We start from the raw sequence: 21,798 nt of genomic DNA, 5'->3' as shown, positions 1-21,798 counted from the left end.
ACCCTCATACACTGTTGGTAGGAATGTAAATTGATACAGCCACTATGGGGAACAGTGTGGAGGTTCCTTAAAAAACTAAAAATAGAACTACCATATGACCCAGCAATCCCACTACTGGGCATATACCCTGAGAAAACCATAATTCAAAAAGACACCCCCCCCCAATGTTCACAGCAGCACTATTTACAATAGCCAGGACATGGAAGCAACCTAAATGCCCATCAGCAGAGGAATGGATAAAGAAGATGTGTTACACATATACAATGGAATATTACTCAGCCATAAAAAGGAACGAAATTGAGCCATTTGTAGAGACGTGGATGGACCTAGAGACTGCCATACAGAGTGAAGGCAGACAGAGAAAAACAAATACCGTATATTAACGCATATATGTGGAATCTAGACAAATGGTATAGATGATCTTATTTGCAAAGCAGAAATAGAGACACAGACATAGAGGACAAATGTATGGATACCAAGGGTGGAAGGGGGAGGGTGGGAGGAACTGGGAGATTGGAATTGACACATATACACTGTTGATGCTATGTAAAAAATAGTTAACTAATGAGAACATACTGGATAGCCCAGGGATCTCTACTCAGGCTCTGTGGTGACCTAACTGGGAAGGAAATCCAAAAAAGAGGGGAGATATATATATATATATATATATATATATATATATATATATATATATATATATATATATATATATGTATAGCTAATTCATTTTACTGTGCAGTAGAAACTAACACAACATTGTAAAGCAACTATACTCCAATAAAAATTAATTTTTAAAAATAAATAAATTAATTAATTAAGGGTCTTCTATGGAATGGAATGCTATGCAACCCCCAAAAAGTGGAGGGGTGACGGACAGCCTTCCTTCAAGATTGGCTGGCATGCATCCTTGCCTGTTCTTTCCTCCCTTGCTCCATCCAGCTTCTCGGAATGGGAATTCAGTGCCAGCTGAAGCTGTGCTTTGGATCTTGAACACAGGAGGGCCCCAGCCCAGGGATGGCTGAGGTGTGAGCTGGAAGGAGGAGGTCTCTGGAGACTTCCTGGTCCGCAACCCCGCTACCCACCCTGCAGGCCAACCTCCAGACTGTCAGGGAGACTGGATGGTCGTCTGGGTACAGAATGGCTGTAAGTGTGTGGTTGTCTAGCCTCACGATCACGCGGCTGGCTGGAAGCTGTGGCTCCCTGCTGCCGCTCAGCATCAAGAGACAGTATCGGGGGAATGCCCTGGTGGTCCAGTGGTTAGTTCTCGGCGCTTTCACTGTGGTGGCCCAGGTTCAATCCCTGGTCGGGGAACTAAGATCCCACAAGCCGTGTGGGGCACAGCCAAAAAAAAAAAAAAAAAAAGAGAGAGAGAGAGATAGTATCGGACCTACTTCTAGCCTGGGAAAAGATCAAAATTCAAAATTCGAAGTGCTGAATGCATGTCACTTTGGTACCATTGTAAAGTCAAAAACTTGTAAGTTGAACTATCGTAAATCAGGGACCATCTGTATTCAATAAATTACTTGAGATATTCGACACTTTATTATGAAATAGTCTGTGTTAGATGATTTTGCCCAACTACAGGCTAATACAGGTGCTCTGAGCACATTTAAGGTAGGCTGGGCTAAGCTACGATGTTTGTAATGCATTGGGCAGGGGGGTGGGCTGCGAGGCTTGTGGGATCTCAGTTCCCCGACCAAGGATGGAACCCGGGCCCCGGCAGTGAAAGCGCCGAGTCCTAACCACTGGACTGCCAGGGAGTTCCCCATAATGCACTTTCGACTTACCATGTTTTCAACCTACAATGGGTTTATCAGATGTAACGCCATCATTAGTCAAGGAAGATCTGTTCTGCCGTAAACAGCCCTGTGGCTAAATCTTACCTTTGATCATTTCTTAAAAATGAGTCATTAGAAGTAGATTATGAGAATTTGAAATTTGGTGTCAACTTTGTTTCCAGAGAAGTTGTAGCAATGTCTCAGTGAGCCTTTGAATGGGAGAATCCATTTACCCACAGCCTCTTCAGCCCTCAGGGTTTCTGTTTCTTTTTTAAATTCTCAATTCCTATCAATTCAACAGGCCTGTTTTGCGTTCACCCCAGAAAAGGTAGCAGTGATCGGAGTTTCTGATCACGGAGTGATAACCAAATCCGGATTGGCTGATTTGCAGCCAAGAGTCAGAATCAATCTTTCCTTCCCCCGCCCCCATTCATTCATTCACTGGGAATATTCAGAGCAAACAAAGTTTGGAGAAATAAGGCACTCATTAAATATTTGGGTGCCTACGCGACAGTGAGAGGCCCGCGCACCGCGATGAAGAGTGGCCCCCGCTCGCCGCAACTAGAGAAAGCCCTCGCACAGAAACGAAGACCCAACACGGCCAAAAATAAATAAATAAATTAATTAATTAATTAAAAAAAATTTTTTGGGTGCCTATAATGTGCCAGGTACTGTTCAAAAGTTGCTTTTTCTTCATTTCAGGTCACCACCTACTTTAATTAATTAATTATTTGGTTGTGCCGGGTCTTAGTTGTGGTAGGCGGGCTCCTTAGTTGTGGCATGTGAACTCTTAGTTGCGGCACGCATGTGGGACTTAGTTCCCTGACCAGGGATCAAACACGGGCCCCCTGCATTGGGAGCACGGAGTCTTATCCACTGTGCCACCAGGGAAGTCCCCACCCACTTTAATTTAAATCAGTGATTTTCAACTGGAAGCAATTTTGTCCCGGGGGCGGGGTGGGGGGGCAGTGACTTGGCAATGTCGGAGACGGTTTCGGTTGTTATGATGGGGACGGTGTCACTGGCATCTAATGGGTGGAGGCCAGGGACGCTGCCCCACATCCTACAGTGCCCAGGACGGCCCCCCTCCAACAAAGAACCATGCAACCCAGAATGTCAATAGTCTCGAGGTTGAGAAACCCCAGTTTAAAAGAAATGGAATAGTAGAGGATAAAATAGAATACATCAGAAGGCGTTGCCCAAAGTACGGATAAGTATCATCTCATAAGGCTTCTCCAAGGAGGTGGCGTTTGAGTGGAGACTCTTGGGAACGAGCAAGATCCAGGCAGAGGACACGAGCAGAGGTCAGGTGGCTGGACGGCAGAAAGCTGGCCAGCGTGGTCCCTGGAGCCAAGCGGGGAAGGGAGGGTGGAAGGAAAGGCGGGTAGAACTCAGCAGGGGTGATGGGGAGCCAAGGGGAGGGTTTTAGGTAAGGGAGGGATATGGTTTAATTAGCTTTTTTTTTTTTTTTTTTTTAAAAAAAATTATTTTATTTTATTATTTTATGGCTGTGTTGGGTCTTCGTTTCTGTGCGAGGGCCTTCTCTAGTTGTGGCAAGCGGGGGCCACTCTTCATCGCGGTGCGCGGGCCTCTCACTATCGCGGCCTCTCTTGTTGCAGAGCACAGGCTCCAGATGCGCAGGCTCAGTAATTGTGGCTCACGGGCCTAGTTGCTCCGCGGCATGTGGGATCTTCCCAGACCAGGGCTCGAACCCGTGTGCCCTGCATTAGCAGGCAGACTCTCAACCACTGTGCCACCAGGGAAGCCCTTAATTAGCTTCTGGGGAGTTCCCTGGTGGTCTAATGGTTAGGACTCGGCGCTTTCACTGCTGAGGGCGTGGGTTCAATCCCTGGTCAGGGAACTGAGATCCTGCAAGCTGTGTGGCGAGGATCACTCAGGCTGCTGAATGAAACGACAGCAAGGCCGGGGCAGGGGTGAAGCTGCGGCACTTACGAAGGCCTTATTGAGGGTAGTTACGAGGACAGGGATAACGGATACGAAACGTGTAATAGTTGAACTGTGCCTAGATAGAGCAGGTGAAACCACGGCAGTGAGGGTGGAGGTGTGGAGCAGTGTCAGGGCAGGGTGACTGTTGGGGCTGCAGCAACTGACGGCACAGCCCTTCTCCCCGGAGGCACGGCGGGAGCTCGGGCCTCAGGGGAACTGGCTGGGCAGGGCCCCCACCTGACTCAACAGCAGAAACTGGGACGGCCCATGCTGCCCACCCAACTCTTCAGTCACTGCTGAGGAAACACCACTCCCAGCACCAGGGGTGCCTCCAAGGCCTCCTTCAAACTTTTCCACTTCCATATCCTTCCCTCTATCCTGCCCCTGATTCCATAAGGCGGGGAGTGTCTTTGTCCTGCTCTATCCCCCCATCAGGATGGGATCCGCTGTGGGCACGGAGGGCACAAAACTACCCTTATTTAGTGCACCCAGCATCAAGTTTGGAGTCCAGCAATCAGGAATGGTCTGCCTGTGAACTCCTACATATGCATTAAAACCCACCTCAAATGGACCTTCATTTGGGAGGACTTCTTGGATGCCCATGGTTGCTGATCTAACACAGTAATACACATCAGTAGCTAATACAAATCGAGCACTTGCTGCATTCCAGGTCCCATTCTGAGGACCTTACGCTCAACGACCCTAGGATGTAGGTTATTATCATTATGTCTACTTCATAGAGGGGAAACTAAGGCTCAGGGACACACAACTAGTAAGTAGTGGAGCCAAGATTTAAACTCAGGGCATGTCAGTATGCTGCCTCAGCAGCAGGTATCCTTAAATCCTTCCTTGTGAGATTGGTTTGACCATCACCATCTTCCAAATGAGAAACTTCAGGCTCAGAGGGGTTAAGCAATGCACCTAAGATCACACAGCAAGTCAGTGGTTGAGCCAGGCTTGCCATGTGGGGCAGCTGCCTCCAAAGCCCTAAGCTTTTTTTTTAAGTTTTGAAATATTTAATTTACCCCCAAAAGTTACCTTAAGTGGAATAACTTTTTATTTTTTTAATTTATTTTTTATTGAAGTATAGTTGAATTCAAAGCCCTCAGCTCCTAACCTTCCTCCTTTATCACTGCTTCATCTCTGGGTTCAAAGTGTAGTTTATGAGCACCTACTGTGTGCCAGGCAAGGTTCTAGGCTCTGGGGACAAAATAAGGGACAATTCTGAGGCAACTTTTGAACTGAAAGATGAAAAAGAATCCACCTTGAGAAGATGTGGAGCCAAAGAGAGGTCCCAAACGTTACCAGGAGCCTTCTTTCTCCCCCACACCTTTGTCCATTGTCTTCTCTCTGCCAGGAATGCCTTTCCCTACCTAACGAACTCCTATACATCCTTCAAAGCCCAGCTCCAATGCCTGCTCCTCCTAGGAAGCCTTCCCAGACCGACCTTCCAGGCCAATTTCGCAACTCCCTCCCTTGGGCTTCCGCATCCTGGGGTCCCTCCCTCTATCCCACGCATAACCAGAGACGGATGGGAAGGTCTCAGGAGTCAGCCCCACCAGGCTAGAAGATCATTGCTGAGGCCCAGGCCCAGTGAGCGCACACAGTTGATTTTTTTTTTTTTTTTGGCTGCATTGGGTCTTTGTTGCAGCGTGCGGGCTTTCTCTAGTTGAGGCGAGCAGGGGCTACTCTTCGTTGCGGTGCACGGGCTTCTCACTGCAGTGGCTTCTCTTACTGTGGTTCACGGGCTCTAGAGCGCTGGCTCAGTAGGTGTGGCGCACTGGATTAGTTGCTCCGCGTCATGTGGGGGTCTTCCCGGACCAGGGCTCGAACCCGTGTCCCCTGCACTGTCAGGCGGATTCTTAACCACTGCGCCACCAGGGAAGTCCCGGAATTGATTTTTGAAATAAGCAAGGAAGAGCAGAAAACTATGACGATTCTTTGGGAAAGAGGCTCAAACTGGCGGTTTTAAAGTAGCTCCCGACTCCGCTCCAGCGCCCCTTCTCTGGCCACACCCTTTCAGGTTCCGCCCCGCCCTCGCCCCACCCTTAAACGTGCCCCCACGCTTCCCGGAAGTGGGCGGCCTCCTGAGCAAGCGCCGTGGGCGCGGAGCACGCCGAGAGTTGTAGTTCCGGCGTCTTGCAGAGGAACTTGCGCTGCGATGTGGCCCCAAATATTGGTGGGGGCGGTCCGGGTTGCAGCAGGTCTGTGCCCCGTGCTGGGGTCTCGCCTCGCCGCCCGCTTTCCCCCGCAGCGGACACCCGAGAACAGCCTGGCCCTGCAGCGGAGCCTGCACGCGACGGCGGCCCGGGCTCTCCCGCTCGTTCCCATCGTGGTGGAGCAGACGGTACAGTGGCCAGGCGGGGACACGGCCCGGGGGTGGGAGGGCTGGGGCACGGAGGGCCCCTGACCCTCACCCCCATCTTTCTCCTCCAGGGTCGCGGCGAGCGCGCCTATGACATCTACTCTCGGCTGCTGCGGGAGCGCATCGTGTGCGTCATGGGCCCGGTGAGTGCCCCGCGCGCGGATCCTCCCCTGCGCCTGCCCAGACCCCCTGCTCCCCACCCCCTCACACGTCCTTGATCCCCGGACTTCCCCCCCTTGACGTTCCTCCCTAGGCTCCGCCTTTGTCCCAACCTGACACTCCCCCCCGTTCCTGGGCACATAAACTCTCTGATCCTCCTTCCTGGCCCTTAGTACCCCTTCTACGCCTTCCTTAAATCCTCTGCTTCTCCCTTTCTAATCTCTGACTCGCTCCCTCACCAATGACACCTCCTCCCCAATCCTGGGCTCCAGTCACTCTCCCCAGTCTCCTTACCCCTTCCCTTCCTGGGCCCAGTGTGTACTGACCCCACCCTTCCTGTAAGCCAAACCACCTGGGTCCGGATCCCCCCGCCCCCGCACCACATCACCTCCTGGGTCCTGAACTCTTCCTGATCCATCTTCCTTGGGCTCTGACCCCCATTCTGGTGCCCTGACTCATCCTCAGCCGACCCATAACTGCCTCCCTTAAGCCTTCACCCTTATCTGGGGACACCCCTCCCCGCCCCTGCCCGCCCCACTTGCAGATCGACGACAGTGTCGCCAGTCTGGTCATCGCGCAGCTGCTGTTCCTACAGTCGGAGAGCAACAAGAAGCCCATCCACATGTATATCAACAGCCCCGGTGAGCAGGGCCTTCCCCCGGTGCCAGGGCCCTCCTGGGGACTGAGACCCCAATCAGGGATGTTCTCTCTCTGGAGCAAGAAAGGGTGCAGAGCTTCCTTCAGAATCCCCCCAAAATGCCTTGAAACCTCCAAAAGCTGCCTCTTCCCGTGCTTTTAAACAGGCACCTGAAACTGCCTGTTTGATCTCACAAGTAACGTGGTTTTTTTGTTTTGTTTTGTTTTTAATAAATTTATTTATTTATTTTTGGCTGCGTTGGGTTTTCGTTGCTGCGCGCGGACGTTCTCTAGCTGCGGCGAGCCGGGGCTACTCTTCGTTGCGGTGCGCGGGCTTCTCATTGCAGTAGCTTCTCTCTGTTGTGAAGCATGGGCTCTAGGCGCGCGGGCTTCACTAGTTGTGGCACACAGGCTCAGTAGTTGTGGCTCGCGGGCTCTAGAGCGCAGGCTCATGGCCCATGGGCTTAGTTGCTCCGTGGCATGTGGGATCTTCCCGGACCAGGGCTCGAACCCGTGTCCCCTGCATTGGCAGGCAGATTCTTAACCACTGCGCCACCAGGGAAGTCCACAAATAACGTTTTTACCGACCTGACTTGGTTGTCGAGATTTTTAAATTGGTAGCTTCCACCCTGCCCCCACAAGAAAAGGGAGAATAGCCAATCTTTTTGTTTTGTTTTGTTTTGTTTTGTTTGGCCGTGCCCTGCAACTTGTGGGATCTTAGTTCCCTGACCAGGGTTCAGACCCAGGCCCATGGCAGTGAAAGTGCCGAATCCTAACCACTGGACCTCCAGGGAATTCCCTGAATAGCCAATCCTGATTGATCGTTTATTGTGCCAGACACTTTTCTAAGCACTTTATAGGCATTTAACTCATTTTATCTTTACGTGATCGGTACTATTTAATTATTTCCAATCTACAAGGAGGCACTGTAGCTCCGAAAGGCTGAGTAACTTGCCCAAGGTCACACATGAGAAACTGCCCAACTACCCAGGCAGGCTGGCTCCAGAGCCTTCGCTCTTAGCCACTACGCTCCCAATTTCTAGTTTCTCTTGAAAATTTGGCAGATCTGGCCCCCGCCCTGGGCCCACACGCACATGTGGCAACTGTCAGCTCACTCTGGAGCAAGTCCTCATTTTTTGCTCCCACCTGGCCTGTGTCACCTGCTTCTGTCACCTTCCAATCCCTGGTAGTACTTGTGTTTGGGACCCTAGCTTTAAAGGGCCTCACCAGCCCTCCCCAGGGCCAGAGGCTGCCCTAGGGAAAGGAGGGAACAGCCCCTCACTTGCCCCCCTCCACCCACAGGTGGCGTGGTGACCTCGGGCCTGGCCATCTACGACACGATGCAGTACATCCTGAACCCTATCTGCACGTGGTGCGTGGGCCAGGCAGCCAGCATGGGCTCCCTGCTTCTGGCCGCTGGCACCCCGGGCATGCGCCACTCGCTCCCCAACTCCCGCATCATGATCCATCAGCCCTCCGGGGGCGCCCGGGTGAGTGCTGGGCCCCGTGAGCTGCTTTGGGCATGGGGGTGGGGGTCTAGACAGAAGGACCAGCCGGACAGACGGAAGTCACGTGGGGGTGTGAATGTTTTAAAATGTAGGTTTTGGGGACTTCCCTGGCAGTCCAGTGGTTAGGACTCCACGCTTTCACTGCCGAGGGCGCGGGTTCAATCCCTGGTCGGGGAACTAAGATGCCGCAAGCCACGTGGCTTGGCCAACAACAACAAAAAAAGTAGGTTTTATTAATATGCAGGTATAGTGAGGCCAAAAGGTCAGGAGAGGGCTGCCATTGAAAAGACAGTTTGTTACAGATCCCAAGAGGAGGGAGCGTGCCAGGCCACGGGGACCAGGCAGAGAGAGAGGCACCAGGGTTGGTCAGGAGGAGAATGCAGGCAACAGCCTTCATTGTGGTTTCTGCGGGCAGGAATGAGCAAGGCTTAAGACTGGCTAGTGTGAATAGTTGCAGTGGGCTCTGGGGTGTAGGGACTGTCCCTAGTTGTCTGGTACCCTGGGGCGATGGGGCAGGGGGATGGTGACCCAGGGTGTGAGAATAGAGGAGGTGTTGGGGATGTGGGCTTGGATTGGCTGCTTTGCACGTGAAAAGTGTACTCTGGGCAGCGGTTCAAAATCTAGGAATTAGCTGCCCTGGGAGGGGCCGTTCCTCCTGGTCAGGGAGGCCCCAGCTGCAGAAAATAAGAACATAGAGTTAATACCGGAAGCCTTCCTGGAGGCGGTGAGGATGAAGCAGGCTGTGGAGGGACTCACAAAGCCCTGTCCCACCTGCTTGAAAACTGGCAGCCAACGCCCAGGGCAGGCTCCCGAGTCCCATCTCCAGTCTCCCCGTGAGTGGCAGATGCTGATCCCAACCTTCTCCCTCTTGGGACATCCCCCCAGGGCCAAGCCACAGACATCGCCATCCAGGCGGAGGAAATCATTAAACTCAAGAAGCAGCTCTACAGCATCTACGCCAAGCACACCAAACAGAGCCTGCAGGTGATCGGTGAGCACCCTCCTGCCCCACACAGGCCCCCAGCTGCTCCCTTTTACTGTAACCAACACATATGTGCGGGTCAGGCCTCTGGACCTCTGTGCTGCTGACACCAGGGCTGGATCATTCTGTGATGGAGGCCTTCCTGGGCACTGTAGGAGGTGTGGCACATCCCCGGGCGCTGCCCACTAGATGCCAGCAGCATCTCCAGTTGTGACGGCCAAAACTGTCTCCAGACATCGCCCAGCATCCCTTGGGGATCAGAACCCACCCCCGTTGAGAACCCCTGTTCTGAGCACTTTAAAAAGACCCATTTACAGGAGCCTCCCAAAAACTTCATTGAACTACGTCCAGGGGGATTCCCTGGCTTTCCAGCAGTTGGGACTCCGTGCTTTCATGGCCGAGGGCTCGGGTTCAATCCCTGGTCGGGAAACTTAAGATTCCGCAAGCCATGCGGCGTGGCCAAAACAAAAAAAAAGAAATAGGTCCAAAGGTTTTGAACAGGGTCACCCACAAAGAATATTCCAAATGGTCAAGAAACAGAAGTCAAGAGGCTCATGACTTCTAGTGATGATGTTTAATAATGACGTCATCAGGAAAGGCAAATCAAGGCCGCGATGAGATACCATTTCAATCCACTGGAACGGCTCAGATAGAAAATACTGACACCCCCAAGTGCTGAGGGGAGCGTGGAGCCAGTGGAACGTTTATCCACCGCAGGCGGCAGTGAAAACCGTACGGCCACTTCCGAAAGCTGTCAGGCACTGAGGCTGAACACACAGAAGGATGCGTGGTTCTTCTGCTTGGCGTATAACCGAGGGAATTGAGTGCTTCTGTCCAAAGGTGTAGTCAGGATTGCAGTCCCATTCCTACACCCCCAAACCGGAAAATACCGAAATGCCTGACAGCAGGGGAATGAGTGGTCAGTGGTGGTGTTTATTCACGACGTGGGATGCTGTACGGCCATGAGGACTGGTCCACAGCCTGGATGAATCTCAGAAACACAGTGCTGAGTGGAAAAAGGAGTAAATGCTCCTTGGTTATGTGTTTATTTATTTACTTTTAAAATTAATTAAGTTTTTTGGCCGCGGCACGCGGGGATCTTAGTTCCCCGACCAGGGATCGAACCCGCACCCCCTGCAGTAGAAGCACAGAGTCTTAACCACTGGACCGCCAGGGAAGTCCCTGTGATTATGTGTTTAAAGGGCAAAAACTGGCATAACGGATCTATGCCATTAGGCCACTGTTAGGGTAGTGGGTGGGGAGAGTTAGTGACTAGACATGGCCCCGACGGGGTTTCGGGGGGCTCTGATCTAGGTGCTGGCCACATGGGTGGGTTCAGTCTGAAATCACCACACTGTCCACTTCCACGATCCACACCCTTTCCTGGATGTGCATTTACACATCAGTAAGTTAAAAAAACACACACACACACACACAAAAACTGAAACAGGTATTTTACCGATGGGGAAACTGAGGCACAGAGACAGGGAGGCCAAGGTCACACAGGGAGGACTTGGGCGGATCGGGGACCCGAACGTGGCCCCGGGTCTCCACTCTTAACCACCCTCGTCCCACCTCCGCTTCCCCCGCAGAGTCAGCCATGGAGAGGGACCGCTACATGAGCCCCATGGAGGCCCAGGAGTTTGGCATCTTGGACAAGGTTCTGGTCCACCCTCCCCAGGACGGTGAGGACGAGCCTGAGCTGGTGCAGAAGGAGCCGGTGGCGGCGGTGGCAGCAGTGGCAGAACCTGCCCCAGCGAATGCCTGAGAGCTGCCCCTCACCCTCGCCCTCCGGAGGAAAGTGGAGGCGCCAGGCCTGCCCACCCCTCGACACTGAGCCTAGAGGGGACCCTTGAGGAACTCTGGATTTGGGGGTGCCCCTCCGGGTGGGTATCCCAGCTGAGACACTGTGATTTTAAATTAAATCTTTGTAGACTTTGCTCCCAGCTGTGGTGCCTTCCCTCCATCCTCCACCACGGCACACGTGTGCCTTCACCCTGACCTTCAGCTTCCTAACTTCAGCAAAGCTACTGAGCCTACATTCCAGGCACTGCTCCAGAGGCCGCAACTTACTGTGAAGAAAACACAGAAATCCCTGTCTGGAAGAAACTTACATTCCTGTGGGAGTAGACAGTTTTTTTAAAAATCAGGGCAAGAGGTATGCAATGTGCGGGGTGGGGGTGGGGGGTGTGGGGGTGTGTGTGTGTGACAGTTTTAGATGGCGTGGCCTGCAAAGGCCTTGCTGAGAGGGTGACATTTGAGCAAAGACCTGAAGGAGGTGAGGGTGGGGGGAGAAAGCTTGCTATCTTGGGAGACAGCAGTCTAGGCAGAGGGCATGGCAAGTGCAAAGGCCCTGTGGCAGGACTGTGGCTGGCACATGGGCAGAAGCACGAGAAGGCTGGGGTGGCTGGAGAGAGTGAGGGGGAGAGAGGAGAAGATGAGAGCAGGAAGGGGAGGAATACAGGTCATAAAAGGCCTGGTAGGTCTGAGCAAGGAGGGAGATGCCCCACAGAGGGTTTCAAGAAGAAGAACAAAAAGGAACCACAGAGTGGTGGGTGGAGACCGGCAAGCACAGAAACCAGGAGACCAGTGAGGAAACTTGTAATCACCCAGAGGAAGGCTGACAGCTCTGGACACGTGGTGAGAGAGGTCAGATTCTAGCCAGGTTTTAAAGGCAGGGCTGGGACTTCCCTGGTGGCGCAGCAGTTTAGAATCCTTCTGCCAATGCGGGGGACACAGGTTCCATCCCTGGTCTGGGAAGATCGCACATGCTGAGGAGCAAATAAGCCTGTGTGCCACAACTACTGAGCCCACGCGCCTAGAGCCTGTGCTCTCTAACGAGAGAAGCCACCGCAATGCGAAGCCCGCACACAGCAACGAAGACCCAACGCAGTCAAAAATAATAATAATAATAATAAATTTTTTAAATAAATAAATAAAAAATAAAGGCATGGCTGTCAGCTGGGATGTGAAATTTGAGAGAGAAAGTCATCTCCCAAAACTCCAAGGCGTTGGCCCAAAGCAGCTAGAAAGACGGAAGGAAAGATAAGATGTTCCTGGGAAAGTTAGGGAGGAGCAGGATTGGGGGCCAGGATCAGGAGCTGATTTTGGATGTTTGATGTCCAAGTGCCCCAGACATCCCAGGGGATGGGTAAGTCTGGGGTCAGGGTTGGAAATAAAAATGTAGGAGACTTCAGCATGTCTATGAGTTAGTGGTCAGGCAGAGAACTGACTGGCATTTGGACCTCGGAAATCACGAGTGGCCTTAGATAAATAACACTTCCGGTGCTTTGGGGGCCAAAAACCAGATTGGAGTGGACCCAGAGAGAAGGGGCCGGAAAATACTGGAGCTAAACAAGTCTTTTAAGGAATTTGCTGTCAAGGAGAGCAGAGAACCTGGGGCTGTCGCTGGAGGGTGTGTTGAGGTCAATTTCTTTTTGTTTTTTTAATTCAGAGGGCTTTTAAAAAAAAAATTATTTTATTTATTTATTTTTGGCTGCGTTGGGTCTTGGTTGCTACACGTGGGCTTTTCTCTAGTTGTGGTGAGCGGGGGCTGCTCTGCGTTGTGGTGCGCGGGCTTCTCACTGCAGTGGCTTCTCTTGTTGCGGAGCACGGGCTCTAGGCGTGCGGGATTCAGTAGTTGTGGCACACGGGCTCAGTAGTTGTGGCTCACAGGCTTAGTTGCTCCGCAACATGTGGGATCTTCCTGGACCAGGGCTCGAACCCGTGTCCCCTGCATTGGCAGGCAGATTCTTAACCACTGCGCCACCAGGGAAGCCCCAGAGGACTTTTTAATTTGGCTTCATTCATCAGTTACATTTAGCTGAACTTTTCACTGTGCACAACTTAAAATGTATACAAAAGTAGAGACACTAGGATAATGAGGTCTCACGTACCCATCACACCAACTCAAGAATTTCCAATTCACGGCCAATTGTGATTCGTCCCTCCCCACCACCCCCCACGGCACTGTATTACTTTGAAGAAAATCCCAGCTTTTCATTTCATCTGTAAATATTTCGGTATGTATTTCTAAAAGGATAAGGAATCTTTATGTCTCAAAAAACTAAAAATAGAACTACCACATGACCCAGCAATTCCACTCCTGGGTATATATCCGAAAAAAACAAAAACACTAATTAGAAAAGGTACACGCACCCCAATGTTCATAGCGTTATTTACAATAGCCAAGATATGGAAGCAACCACAGTGTCCATCAACAGAGGAATGGATAAAGAAGATGTGGTGTATATATATACAGTGGAATACTACTCGGCCATGAAAAAGAATGAGGTTTTGCCATTTGCAGCACCATGGATGAACTTGGAGGGTATTAAGCTAAGTGAATTAAGTCAGACAGAAAGACAAATTCTGTATGGTATCACTAATACGTGGAATCTAAAGAAGTACAACAAACTAGTCCGTTGTGGAAGACAATTTTTCCAAGGACATTGGGGGTGGGGGGGATGGTTCAGGCGGTAACGCGAGCGATGGGGAGCAATGGAGAGCAGCAGATGAAGCTTTGCTTGCTCGCCTGCCACTCACCTCCTGCTGTGCAGCCTGATTCCTAAAAGGCCAGTCCGCGGCCCAGGGGTTGAGGACCCCTGATACAGAGAACAAGCTAGTGGTTACCAGTGGGAAGAGGGAAAGGGAGAGGGGCAATATAGGCGTAGGGGATTTAAAAAAAGGTTATTATGGGATTATATGAAATTGTGTGTGTGAAACTTCTGAAAATTATAAAGCACTACAGAATTTAAAGAATCTTTCATTCAAAAAAAAAAGTTAATGAAAAATAAATGGGGGGGGGGACTTCCCTGGTGGCACAGTAGTTAAGAATCTGCCTGCCAATGCAGGGAACACGGGTTCAAGCCCTGGTCCGGGAAGATCCCACATGCGGCAGAGCAACGAAGCCTGTGCGCCACAACTACTGAGCCTGCGAGCCACAACTACTGAAGCCTGCGCCCCTAGAGCCTGTGCTCTGCAACGAGAAGCCACCGCAATGAGAAGCCTGCGCACCACACGAAGAGTAGCCCCTGCTTGCCACAGCTAGAGAAAGCCCACACGCAGCAACGAAGACGTAAAGCAGCCAAAAACAAATTAGAAAACTTTTAAAAATTAAAATAAAAATAAATACGAGGGGCTTCCCTGGTGGCTCAGTGGTTAAGAATCTGCCTGCCAATGCCGGGGACACGGGTTTCCGAGCCCTGGTCTGGGAAGATCCCACATGCCGTGGAGCAACTGAGCCCATGCGCCACAACTACTGAGCCTGCGCTCTAGAGCCCGTGAGCCACAACTACTGAGCCCACATGCCACAACTACTGAAGCCCAAGTGCCTAGAGCCCGTGCTCCGCAACAAGAGAAGCCACCACAATGAGAAGCCTGTGCACGGCAATGAAGGGTAGCTCCCGCTCGCCAAAACTGGAGAAAGCCAGCCCCAGCAACGAAGACCCAATGCAGGGGACACGGGTTCGAGCCCTGGTACGGGAAGATCCCATGTGCCGCGGAGCAACTAAGACCGTGTGCCACAACTACTGAGCCTGCGCTCGAGAGCCCGCGAGCCACAACTACTGAGCCCGTGTGCCACAACTACTGAAGCCCGCGTGCCTAGAGCCCATGCTCCGCAACAAGAGAAGCCATTGCAATGAGAAGCCAGCGCACCGCAACCAAGAGTAACCCCTGCTCGCTGAAACTAGAGAAAGCCCGCGTGCAGCAACGAAGACCCAACGCAGACAAAAATAAATAAATAAATAAATAAATTTATAAATACATAAATAAATAAATAAATAGGGGGACTTCCCTGGTGGCGCAGTGGTTAAGAAAATGCCTGCCAATGCCGGGGACACGGGTTTCTGAGCCCTGGTCTGGGAAGATCCCAGATGCCGCGGAGCAACTGAGCCCATGCGCCACAACTACTGAGCCTGCGCTCTAGAGCCCGTGAGCCACAACTAGTGAGCCCACATACCACAACTACTGAAGCCCAAGTGCCTAGAGCCCGTGCTCCGCAGCAAGAGAAGCCACCACAATGAGAAGCCTGTGCACGGCAATGAAGGGTAGCTCCCGCTCGCCAAAACTGAAGAAAGCCGGCCCCAGCAACGAAGACCCAACGCAGCTAAAAATAAATAAATAAATAAATAAGTAAATAGGGACTGCCCTGGTGGTCCCGTGGTTAAGAATCCACGCTTCCACTGCAGGGGGTACAGGTTCAATCCCTGGTCAGGGAACTAAGATCCTACATGCCAAGCAGTGCCGCAAAAAAAAAAACCCGTAAAAATTAAACAAATAAATAGACAAAAGGATAAAGAATCTTTAAAAAGACAACCACAATATAATTTTCAAACTTTAAAAAAATAACAACACTTACCATGGTCGAATATTCAACCCATGTCAAAATTTCCCCGGTTGTAGCTATTTCCTTTTTTTTTAGTTTGTTCCAATCAGGATCCCAATAAGGTGCAGGCATTGCCGCTGGTTGATAAATCTCTAAGTGTCTTATTTCTGCAGGTTTCCCCTTAATCTCTCAATCTCTCCCTCTTTTTCTTCTCTTTCCTTGAAATTCACTTGTTGGAGAAACATGGTTGTTTGTCTTGTGGACTTTCCCTCTGTCTGAATTTTGATGATGCGATTCTGTCCTTGGTATTTCCGGTAACCTGGTGTATGAATCTAGACAAGTCTGATCGGATTCAGGTTCCGCTTTTTGGCAAATGACCTCTCAGTTGAGGGTGCCTTCTAGCAGGAGGCACATTAAATCCGGTTGTCCCTCTCATGACGTTAGTAGGGAATGAGAGTCCTTGTCTAGAACCACCAATATTCCAATAAGGGCTGCAAAATGGTGACATGACAATTCTACCATTAAAGGAAGAGGATTTTTTTGTTTATGTCCTGTTTTTAAGCTGGGAGCCAGCCTGTTTGTATGGGGGTGGGAATGACCCAGTAAAGAGAGGGGGAATGGGAGGAGCCTCGCTTTGACCTTTGACTGAATCCCCTAACTCCACAAACCTGGCCCCAGCCCATAATCACAGCCTTGACGTCACTCCCCTGACCCCTAGATCTCGGCCTAGCTGTACTCTGCCCTTAACCTCTAGCCTTGGCCCAATCCTTCTGACCCCTGACCTCTGACCCACCCGCCCCGCCCTCTGGAAGACGGACTTTAGGCACAGCCAGTAGTCTGAGTCACTGCGGTCGATGGCGCCCAATAGCGCGGGAGAGGAGGCGGGTTCTGGGGAGAGCCAATAGCTCGAGAGGGCGAGCCGAGTAACAACCAGTAACCTTGAGCGAGAGGCGGGACTCTGAGAAACGTCAATCGCTGGAGGGACTCGGCGTAACCACAGCCAATGGCTCTGGGGCGGGGGCGTGCTCCTGACCCCGGCTGCTTCCACGACCCGGCTCCGGGGCTATGGCCGGGAGTGGGCGGCTGGCGCTGTGGACCGTTCCCGGGCAGAGCTGGGTGCGGGGCTCGGGGCCGGCCGTGCTAAGCCGCCTACGGGACGCGGCCGTGGTACGGCCCGGCTTCCTGAGCGCGGCCGAGGAGGAGACACTGAGCGGCGAGCTGGAACCCGAGCTGCGCCGCCGTCGATACGAATACGATCACTGGGACGCGGTGAGGCTGCTGGCGCTGGGGGCGGAGCCACAGAGGGGCGGGGTCTGGGACGTTAGGGGCGGGACGGGGATTGGAGCCCTGGGGTGGGCGGGGCTACATCTGGGGGCGGGACGTGAGAATGGGGGCAGTGTCTTGAAGCTGAGGGACCTTGAGGGCAGGGAGAGCGCTTTGGACATGAGGGCAGGGTCGTAACCGGAGGCAGAACCTGGAACTGAGGGGTGTTTGGGGAACAGGACCAAAGTTAGGGGCGGAAACGGTGTGGAGGGAGTGAGGGAGGGTCACGGGTTGGGGGTGGACCTGGTGTTGGGTGGGATCACGTTGTGAATATTGAAGCCGGGCCAGCATTAGGGACGGCATCTGGGACTGAATTGCAGCCTGAGGGTGGGTAGAAAGGACTGAGGCCAGAGGTTCGATCCCTGGTCCGGGAAGATCCCACACGCCACGGAGCAACTAAGCCCGTGTGCCACAACTCCTGAGCCCAGACGCCACAGCTACTGAAGCCCGTGCTCCGCAATGAGAAGCCACCGCAATGAGAAGCCCGCACACCGCAACGAAGAGTAGGCCCCGCTCGCCGCAACTAGAGAAAGCCCGCGCGCAGCAACGGAGACCCAACACAGCCAAAAATAAATAAAATTTTTTAAAAAAGGACTAAGGCCAGACCCAGATGGGTCAGGGGTTGGGGTTTGAGACCCAGCATCATGGGGTAGATAGGACCAAGGTTGTGAGTTGAGGGTGAGGTCAAGGGTCATGCTGGAAAAACCAGGCCTTTGCTTTGCACTTCCACCACCCTCTCCCCCAACCCACCCCAGCCCTACAATGTGCTTCAGTTTCCCTTTTCCCCCCTGGGAGCTTCCAGGCTTGACTTGAGCTCTCTGGGCAGGCCATCCACGGCTTCCGAGAGACAGAGAAGTCGCACTGGTCAGAGGCAAGCCGGTCCATCCTGCAGCGTGTGCAGGCAGCCGCCTTTGGCCCCGGCCAGACCCTGCTCTCCTCGGTGCACGTGCTGGACCTGGAACCTCGGGGCTACATCAAGCCACACGTGGACAGCATCAAGGTGGGCAGAGGCCAGTGCCTTGGAGTTCCCGGCTGGGGGTGAGCCGGCCAGGCCAAAGCCCACCTGCCAGTGTGTCCTCTCTTCCAGTTCTGTGGCTCCACGATCGCTGGCCTGTCCCTGCTGTCTCCCAGCGTCATGCGGCTGGTGCACACCCAGGAGCCAGGGGAGTGGCTGGAACTCTTGCTGGAGCCGAGCTCCCTCTACATCCTTAGGTACTGGCAGCCAGGGAGCCCCCACCCCACCAGTAACTCCTGAGATGCCCACCCAGCACTTTGAGCACCTTCTCTCATTCAGCCCTGACGGCAGACTCTACCCCCCCACTGCAGGCGCTCTGCCTGGAACAGGGGCTGCCCTCACCCCACCCGGCCACAGCCTCTATTTTCTCTTGCAGGGGTTCGGCCCGTTATGACTTCTCCCACGAGATCCTTCGGGATGAAGAGTCCTTTTTTGGGGAGCGTCGGGTTCCCCGGGGCCGACGCATCTCCGTGATCTGCCGCTCCCTCCCTGAGGGGATAGGGCCTGGGGAGCCCGGGCCGGTGCCCCCACCCTGCTGACCCCGGGGCCCTCCCCCTCAGCTGCTCAAGACACCGTGTTTGTGAATAAAGTTGTTGGAGAGTGGACAAGCTGGCCTTCCTGGCACCGGCTGTTTTCGGGGGCTGGAATGTGCAGGGGAAGCCCGGGACCCCACCTGCCCACCCATCGGGAGCACCCCCGGCAGGACACACACTCACGAAGCTGGAGGAGCAGTTTCCTTTATTGCGCCCCTTGCTGGCGGCCCAAACCACCTCCCCTTCTCTTCGCCTCAGCATCCAAGCCTCCAATAAATAAGTCAGCTGAGCTCCTCCAGCGGCTGCAGGGCCCCAGGCCGGGCATTAGCCGCCGCAGCCACAGGCTGCCGCCGAGAGCTGGGGCAGCCGCTGCCAGCGGTGGCGGTCGTCGAGGAAGGCCACATCGGCGTAGCGGGTGGGGCGGCAGCAGGGCCCACCGTGGGCTCGGCCCTGGCCCCGCAGCCGGGCCAGCGTCAGGCCGTGCTGGGTGCGGGCGCCGCGGGGACAGCTGCCGGCACAGTAGCGGAAGATGACCGTCTCCTCCGACGTGTAGCCCAAGCCCAGCTCGGCCACGGGCAAGGGTAGGCTCCACAGCTGGCACGGGCCGGCCAGGGCTCGGCGCGGGCGGGCGCCTGCGGGGACAAGGGGCAGCTGAGAGCGGGCAGGGTCTGGGCGGGCAGGAGTCGGGGAGCGCACGGGGTTCTGGGGGTCCTTACCCAGCTGTGGCCTCCGGGTCCCTCTGTCCACCACTGGCTCAGACAAGAGCTCCTCCTCCGCCACCGAAGCCCCCCAGGCCCCAGGGCCCCCGCGGAGGTCCAAGTGCAGGATCAGGAGCAGCAGAGAGCCTAGCAGGACTCGTCCTGTGGCCATGGTGACGGGCAGGTCCTGAGGGTGGAGATGCCCTGCGCCCTCAATTTATCCCCCCGCCTGAGCTGGGGAGATAACCTCTTCACTGCCGGCCGCTGCCCTGTCACAAAGGCCTCTGCGTCCCACACCTGGCGCCCAGGCAGTCCCGCTCCTCCTGCCCCACACCCCACATCCTTCTAAGAGTTAAGGGCGCACAACCCCGCACACCCCATCCAGACATTCCACAGACCTATTTCCGACACCCCCTCCGCCCCCTGATTTACGAGTGTCGTGGCGGCAGCCAGGGCCGAGCCCAGGGCGGGCAACCAGGGTCCCCACCCGACCTGCCGTCTGGAGGGAGAGGTGGGGGGCCCCGTGGGTCCCCCACTGGGGGCTCTCCCCACTTGGGCACGGTGCTGGGGCTCAGTAGCCCCTGTGTCGTGCACCAGGTAGAGCGGATGTGGGTAGGGGGAAGAGATGGGTTGGCAGGTGGGTGAGCTGACGGGGAATCCATCATGGCTCCTGCCTGGAGGATTAAGACATCATGCCCCTGTCTCCGGGCCTGGCCGAGCCAGCATCAAAACAGGAAAGGGGAGAGGCCCGGGGACAGCCAAGAGCTGGGACACCAGGGGCAGGAAGCTCACCCCGCAGGGACTCCTGTCTCTAGAAGGCCAACCTGAGCCCCCTGGGACCTCAGTCCTGCCCTAGGGTCAGAGGGCATCAGAGCAGGAGGGGCGGTTAAGCCCCACCCTGGTCCCGGTGACCTCCCTGCCCTTCCCATCACCCCAGGGAAGTAAGCCCCCATCCCCAGCCGTGAAAGGGGGCTAAACCAGAGTCCCTCCCACATGGGGAGGACAAACAGAAGACGCATTTAGTGTGTAACGTGGTGCCTGGCACCGTGCAGTTGCGAGAGCTTCTGAGGCAAGGGAAATACAAACAGCTTGCGGAGGTTTGACGAGGTGCTCAATCTCACGCAGGTGAGACTGGGTTAAAACTCAGATGAGACTGTGCACCCAAGATTGGCAGACATCAAAGTCTGCTTACACTCGGCTGGGTGTGTGTGTCTGTGACACGGGCACACCTGTTGGTAGCACTGTAAATCGGTAGCAGCTGAGCATTTTCTACAGAAACCACAAATCACATCCCTCTGATCCAGGACACCTGCTCAGGAACTCATCCTCCTCAGGTGAGCCAAGATGCAAGCTCAGGGGTATTTGCTGCCTTTTGTATCAGCAAGAGACTGGAGAGGACAACTCCACCCACAGGAGACCGCCTCAAAGATTTTGGTGTGGTTGTTCTTCTTGCACTGTTTACTGAGACTACTTTCAGATGGCGGGGCGGCGGGGGGGGGGGAATGTCACTTATCCAAAGTCACCCAGAATTAAGAAACACCGGTGGGATTTGGACCCAAGTCAAGCGGAATGCAAGACCCCTGCTCTGAACCACCGGGGCACATGGCCAGGCCTGGTGGGGAGGCCTTAGACCTCGGTCCACGTGGCAGGCAGAGCAGGGGTGAAATTGCCAGGGCAAGGGGCCATCGCTTCTCTCCCAAAAGGCCTGGCGGAAGGATGGGGAGGGAGGGTGGAATGACCTGGGACATTCCTAGGAATTAACCTGGCGTCTCAGGCATTCCCGCTCGGCAGCCAAAGGCCTGTGGAACTGGGTGGGAAAGTTTTCCACCCGCAGTCTCCAGCTTGGGCAAGACGGAAGGCCGGCATCCTGCCCCCAGCTGGATCACTCCAACGGGGGTTCAAAAGTACTCCTGCTGCCAAATTCCGTTTCCAGCAACGTGACTGTCCACGAACTCAAAAAGCCCTCCTGCTACAGCACTCCTAGCAATGCTAGATAAAATAAGTGCCTAACCAACTTGTAAGAATCTAAGGGAAGCCCCAGAAACATCACTGGGAAGTTGAAAAATAGGGGGCCAGGTGCCAAGATCAGCAAGAAGGGGGTTTGGGATTTTGTGGCCATGTAGGGACAGAGCCGCAAGCTGAGAACCACACCTAAAACGGGCTCAGGACGGACGGCTGGGGCACCTGCTGGGAGCATATGCCAAAACCATCTGGAAGGACTTGCCTGCAAAGCAGACCATGCAGGAGTCTCACAGATAGAGCCCCGAGCTGGCCATGAGTCCGCCATCCCAGATCCCAAAACTCGAGAACAGATCATGAAAAGGAGTCAGGATACAACAGGATGCCCGTGAGCTTCAACTCCTAGATGAGTGTGATGGAGGCTGTAAGTCAAGGATGCTTAAAACTAAAAATGCGAAAGAAGGGATCAAAAACAGAAGGGGCCAGACACTCAAAACAGACCTGCTGATCTGAAAAAGAAACAAAGATAACTTGGAGAATTGGAAAACAGACAGTGAAACTGAGTAC

General features: G+C 53.9%; 4 protein-coding genes across 4 annotated transcripts in view; 2 read left to right on the top strand and 2 right to left on the bottom strand.

The window, feature by feature from the left end:
- Positions 1-16,468, bottom strand: part of ACER1 (alkaline ceramidase 1) — a 55,856-nt gene extending 39,388 nt beyond the window's left edge. Inside the window, exon 1 of the mRNA XM_059918638.1 lies at positions 15,737-16,468. Within this exon, the coding sequence (XP_059774621.1) occupies positions 15,737-15,835 (99 nt within the window). The 5' untranslated portion in view covers positions 15,836-16,468. The remainder of the gene's footprint in view (positions 1-15,736) is intronic.
- On the top strand, positions 5,807-11,315 carry CLPP (caseinolytic mitochondrial matrix peptidase proteolytic subunit). The gene is made up of 6 exons (XM_059918636.1): positions 5,807-6,072; positions 6,162-6,233; positions 6,794-6,890; positions 8,188-8,375; positions 9,279-9,384; positions 10,968-11,315. The coding sequence occupies exons 1-6, from the start codon at positions 5,887-5,889 to the stop codon at positions 11,141-11,143; spliced, it is 825 nt and encodes a 274-aa protein (XP_059774619.1). The 5' UTR covers positions 5,807-5,886; the 3' UTR covers positions 11,144-11,315.
- Positions 16,469-16,669: 201 nt separating the features above from the next.
- On the top strand, positions 16,670-18,649 carry ALKBH7 (alkB homolog 7). Its single transcript, XM_059919871.1, has 4 exons — positions 16,670-16,972; positions 17,853-18,026; positions 18,114-18,238; positions 18,418-18,649. The coding sequence occupies exons 1-4, from the start codon at positions 16,769-16,771 to the stop codon at positions 18,578-18,580; spliced, it is 666 nt and encodes a 221-aa protein (XP_059775854.1). The 5' UTR covers positions 16,670-16,768; the 3' UTR covers positions 18,581-18,649.
- Positions 18,650-18,790: 141 nt separating this feature from the next.
- On the bottom strand, positions 18,791-19,594 carry PSPN (persephin). The gene is made up of 2 exons (XM_059919872.1): positions 19,291-19,594; positions 18,791-19,206 (listed from the first exon to the last, which is right to left on the bottom strand). Exons 1-2 carry the CDS (start codon positions 19,442-19,444, stop codon positions 18,899-18,901), a joined length of 462 nt encoding a protein of 153 aa, XP_059775855.1. The 5' UTR covers positions 19,445-19,594; the 3' UTR covers positions 18,791-18,898.
- Between the last annotated feature and the right edge of the window lie 2,204 nt (positions 19,595-21,798).

This window comes from Balaenoptera ricei, chromosome 3, assembly GCF_028023285.1.
Source record: "Balaenoptera ricei isolate mBalRic1 chromosome 3, mBalRic1.hap2, whole genome shotgun sequence".
In the NCBI taxonomy this organism is placed as follows: Eukaryota; Metazoa; Chordata; class Mammalia; order Artiodactyla; family Balaenopteridae; genus Balaenoptera; species Balaenoptera ricei.
Note: the sequence above shows the minus strand (reverse complement) of the source record. Positions and strands in the feature narration are given on the sequence as shown.

What these genes read in the sequence shown, in the direction of transcription:
- ALKBH7 (XM_059919871.1), top strand. Translation starts at nt 16,769, where the DNA reads ATGGCCGGGAGTGGGCGGCTGGCGCTGTGGACCGTTCCCGGGCAGAGC. An exon ending in AATACGATCACTGGGACGCG is followed by an intron (nt 16,973 to 17,852) that starts GTGAGGCTGCTG and finishes CTCTCTGGGCAG; the next exon opens with GCCATCCACGGCTTCCGAGA. An exon ending in CACACGTGGACAGCATCAAG is followed by an intron (nt 18,027 to 18,113) that starts GTGGGCAGAGGC and finishes CCTCTCTTCCAG; the next exon opens with TTCTGTGGCTCCACGATCGC.
- CLPP (XM_059918636.1), top strand. Translation starts at nt 5,887, where the DNA reads ATGTGGCCCCAAATATTGGTGGGGGCGGTCCGGGTTGCAGCAGGTCTG. An exon ending in CATGTATATCAACAGCCCCG is followed by an intron (nt 6,891 to 8,187) that starts GTGAGCAGGGCC and finishes CTCCACCCACAG; the next exon opens with GTGGCGTGGTGACCTCGGGC. An exon ending in AGCCCTCCGGGGGCGCCCGG is followed by an intron (nt 8,376 to 9,278) that starts GTGAGTGCTGGG and finishes ACATCCCCCCAG; the next exon opens with GGCCAAGCCACAGACATCGC.
- PSPN (XM_059919872.1), bottom strand. Translation starts at nt 19,444, where the DNA reads ATGGCCACAGGACGAGTCCTGCTAGGCTCTCTGCTGCTCCTGATCCTG. An exon ending in GACCCGGAGGCCACAGCTGG is followed by an intron (nt 19,207 to 19,290) that starts GTAAGGACCCCC and finishes TTGTCCCCGCAG; the next exon opens with GCGCCCGCCCGCGCCGAGCC.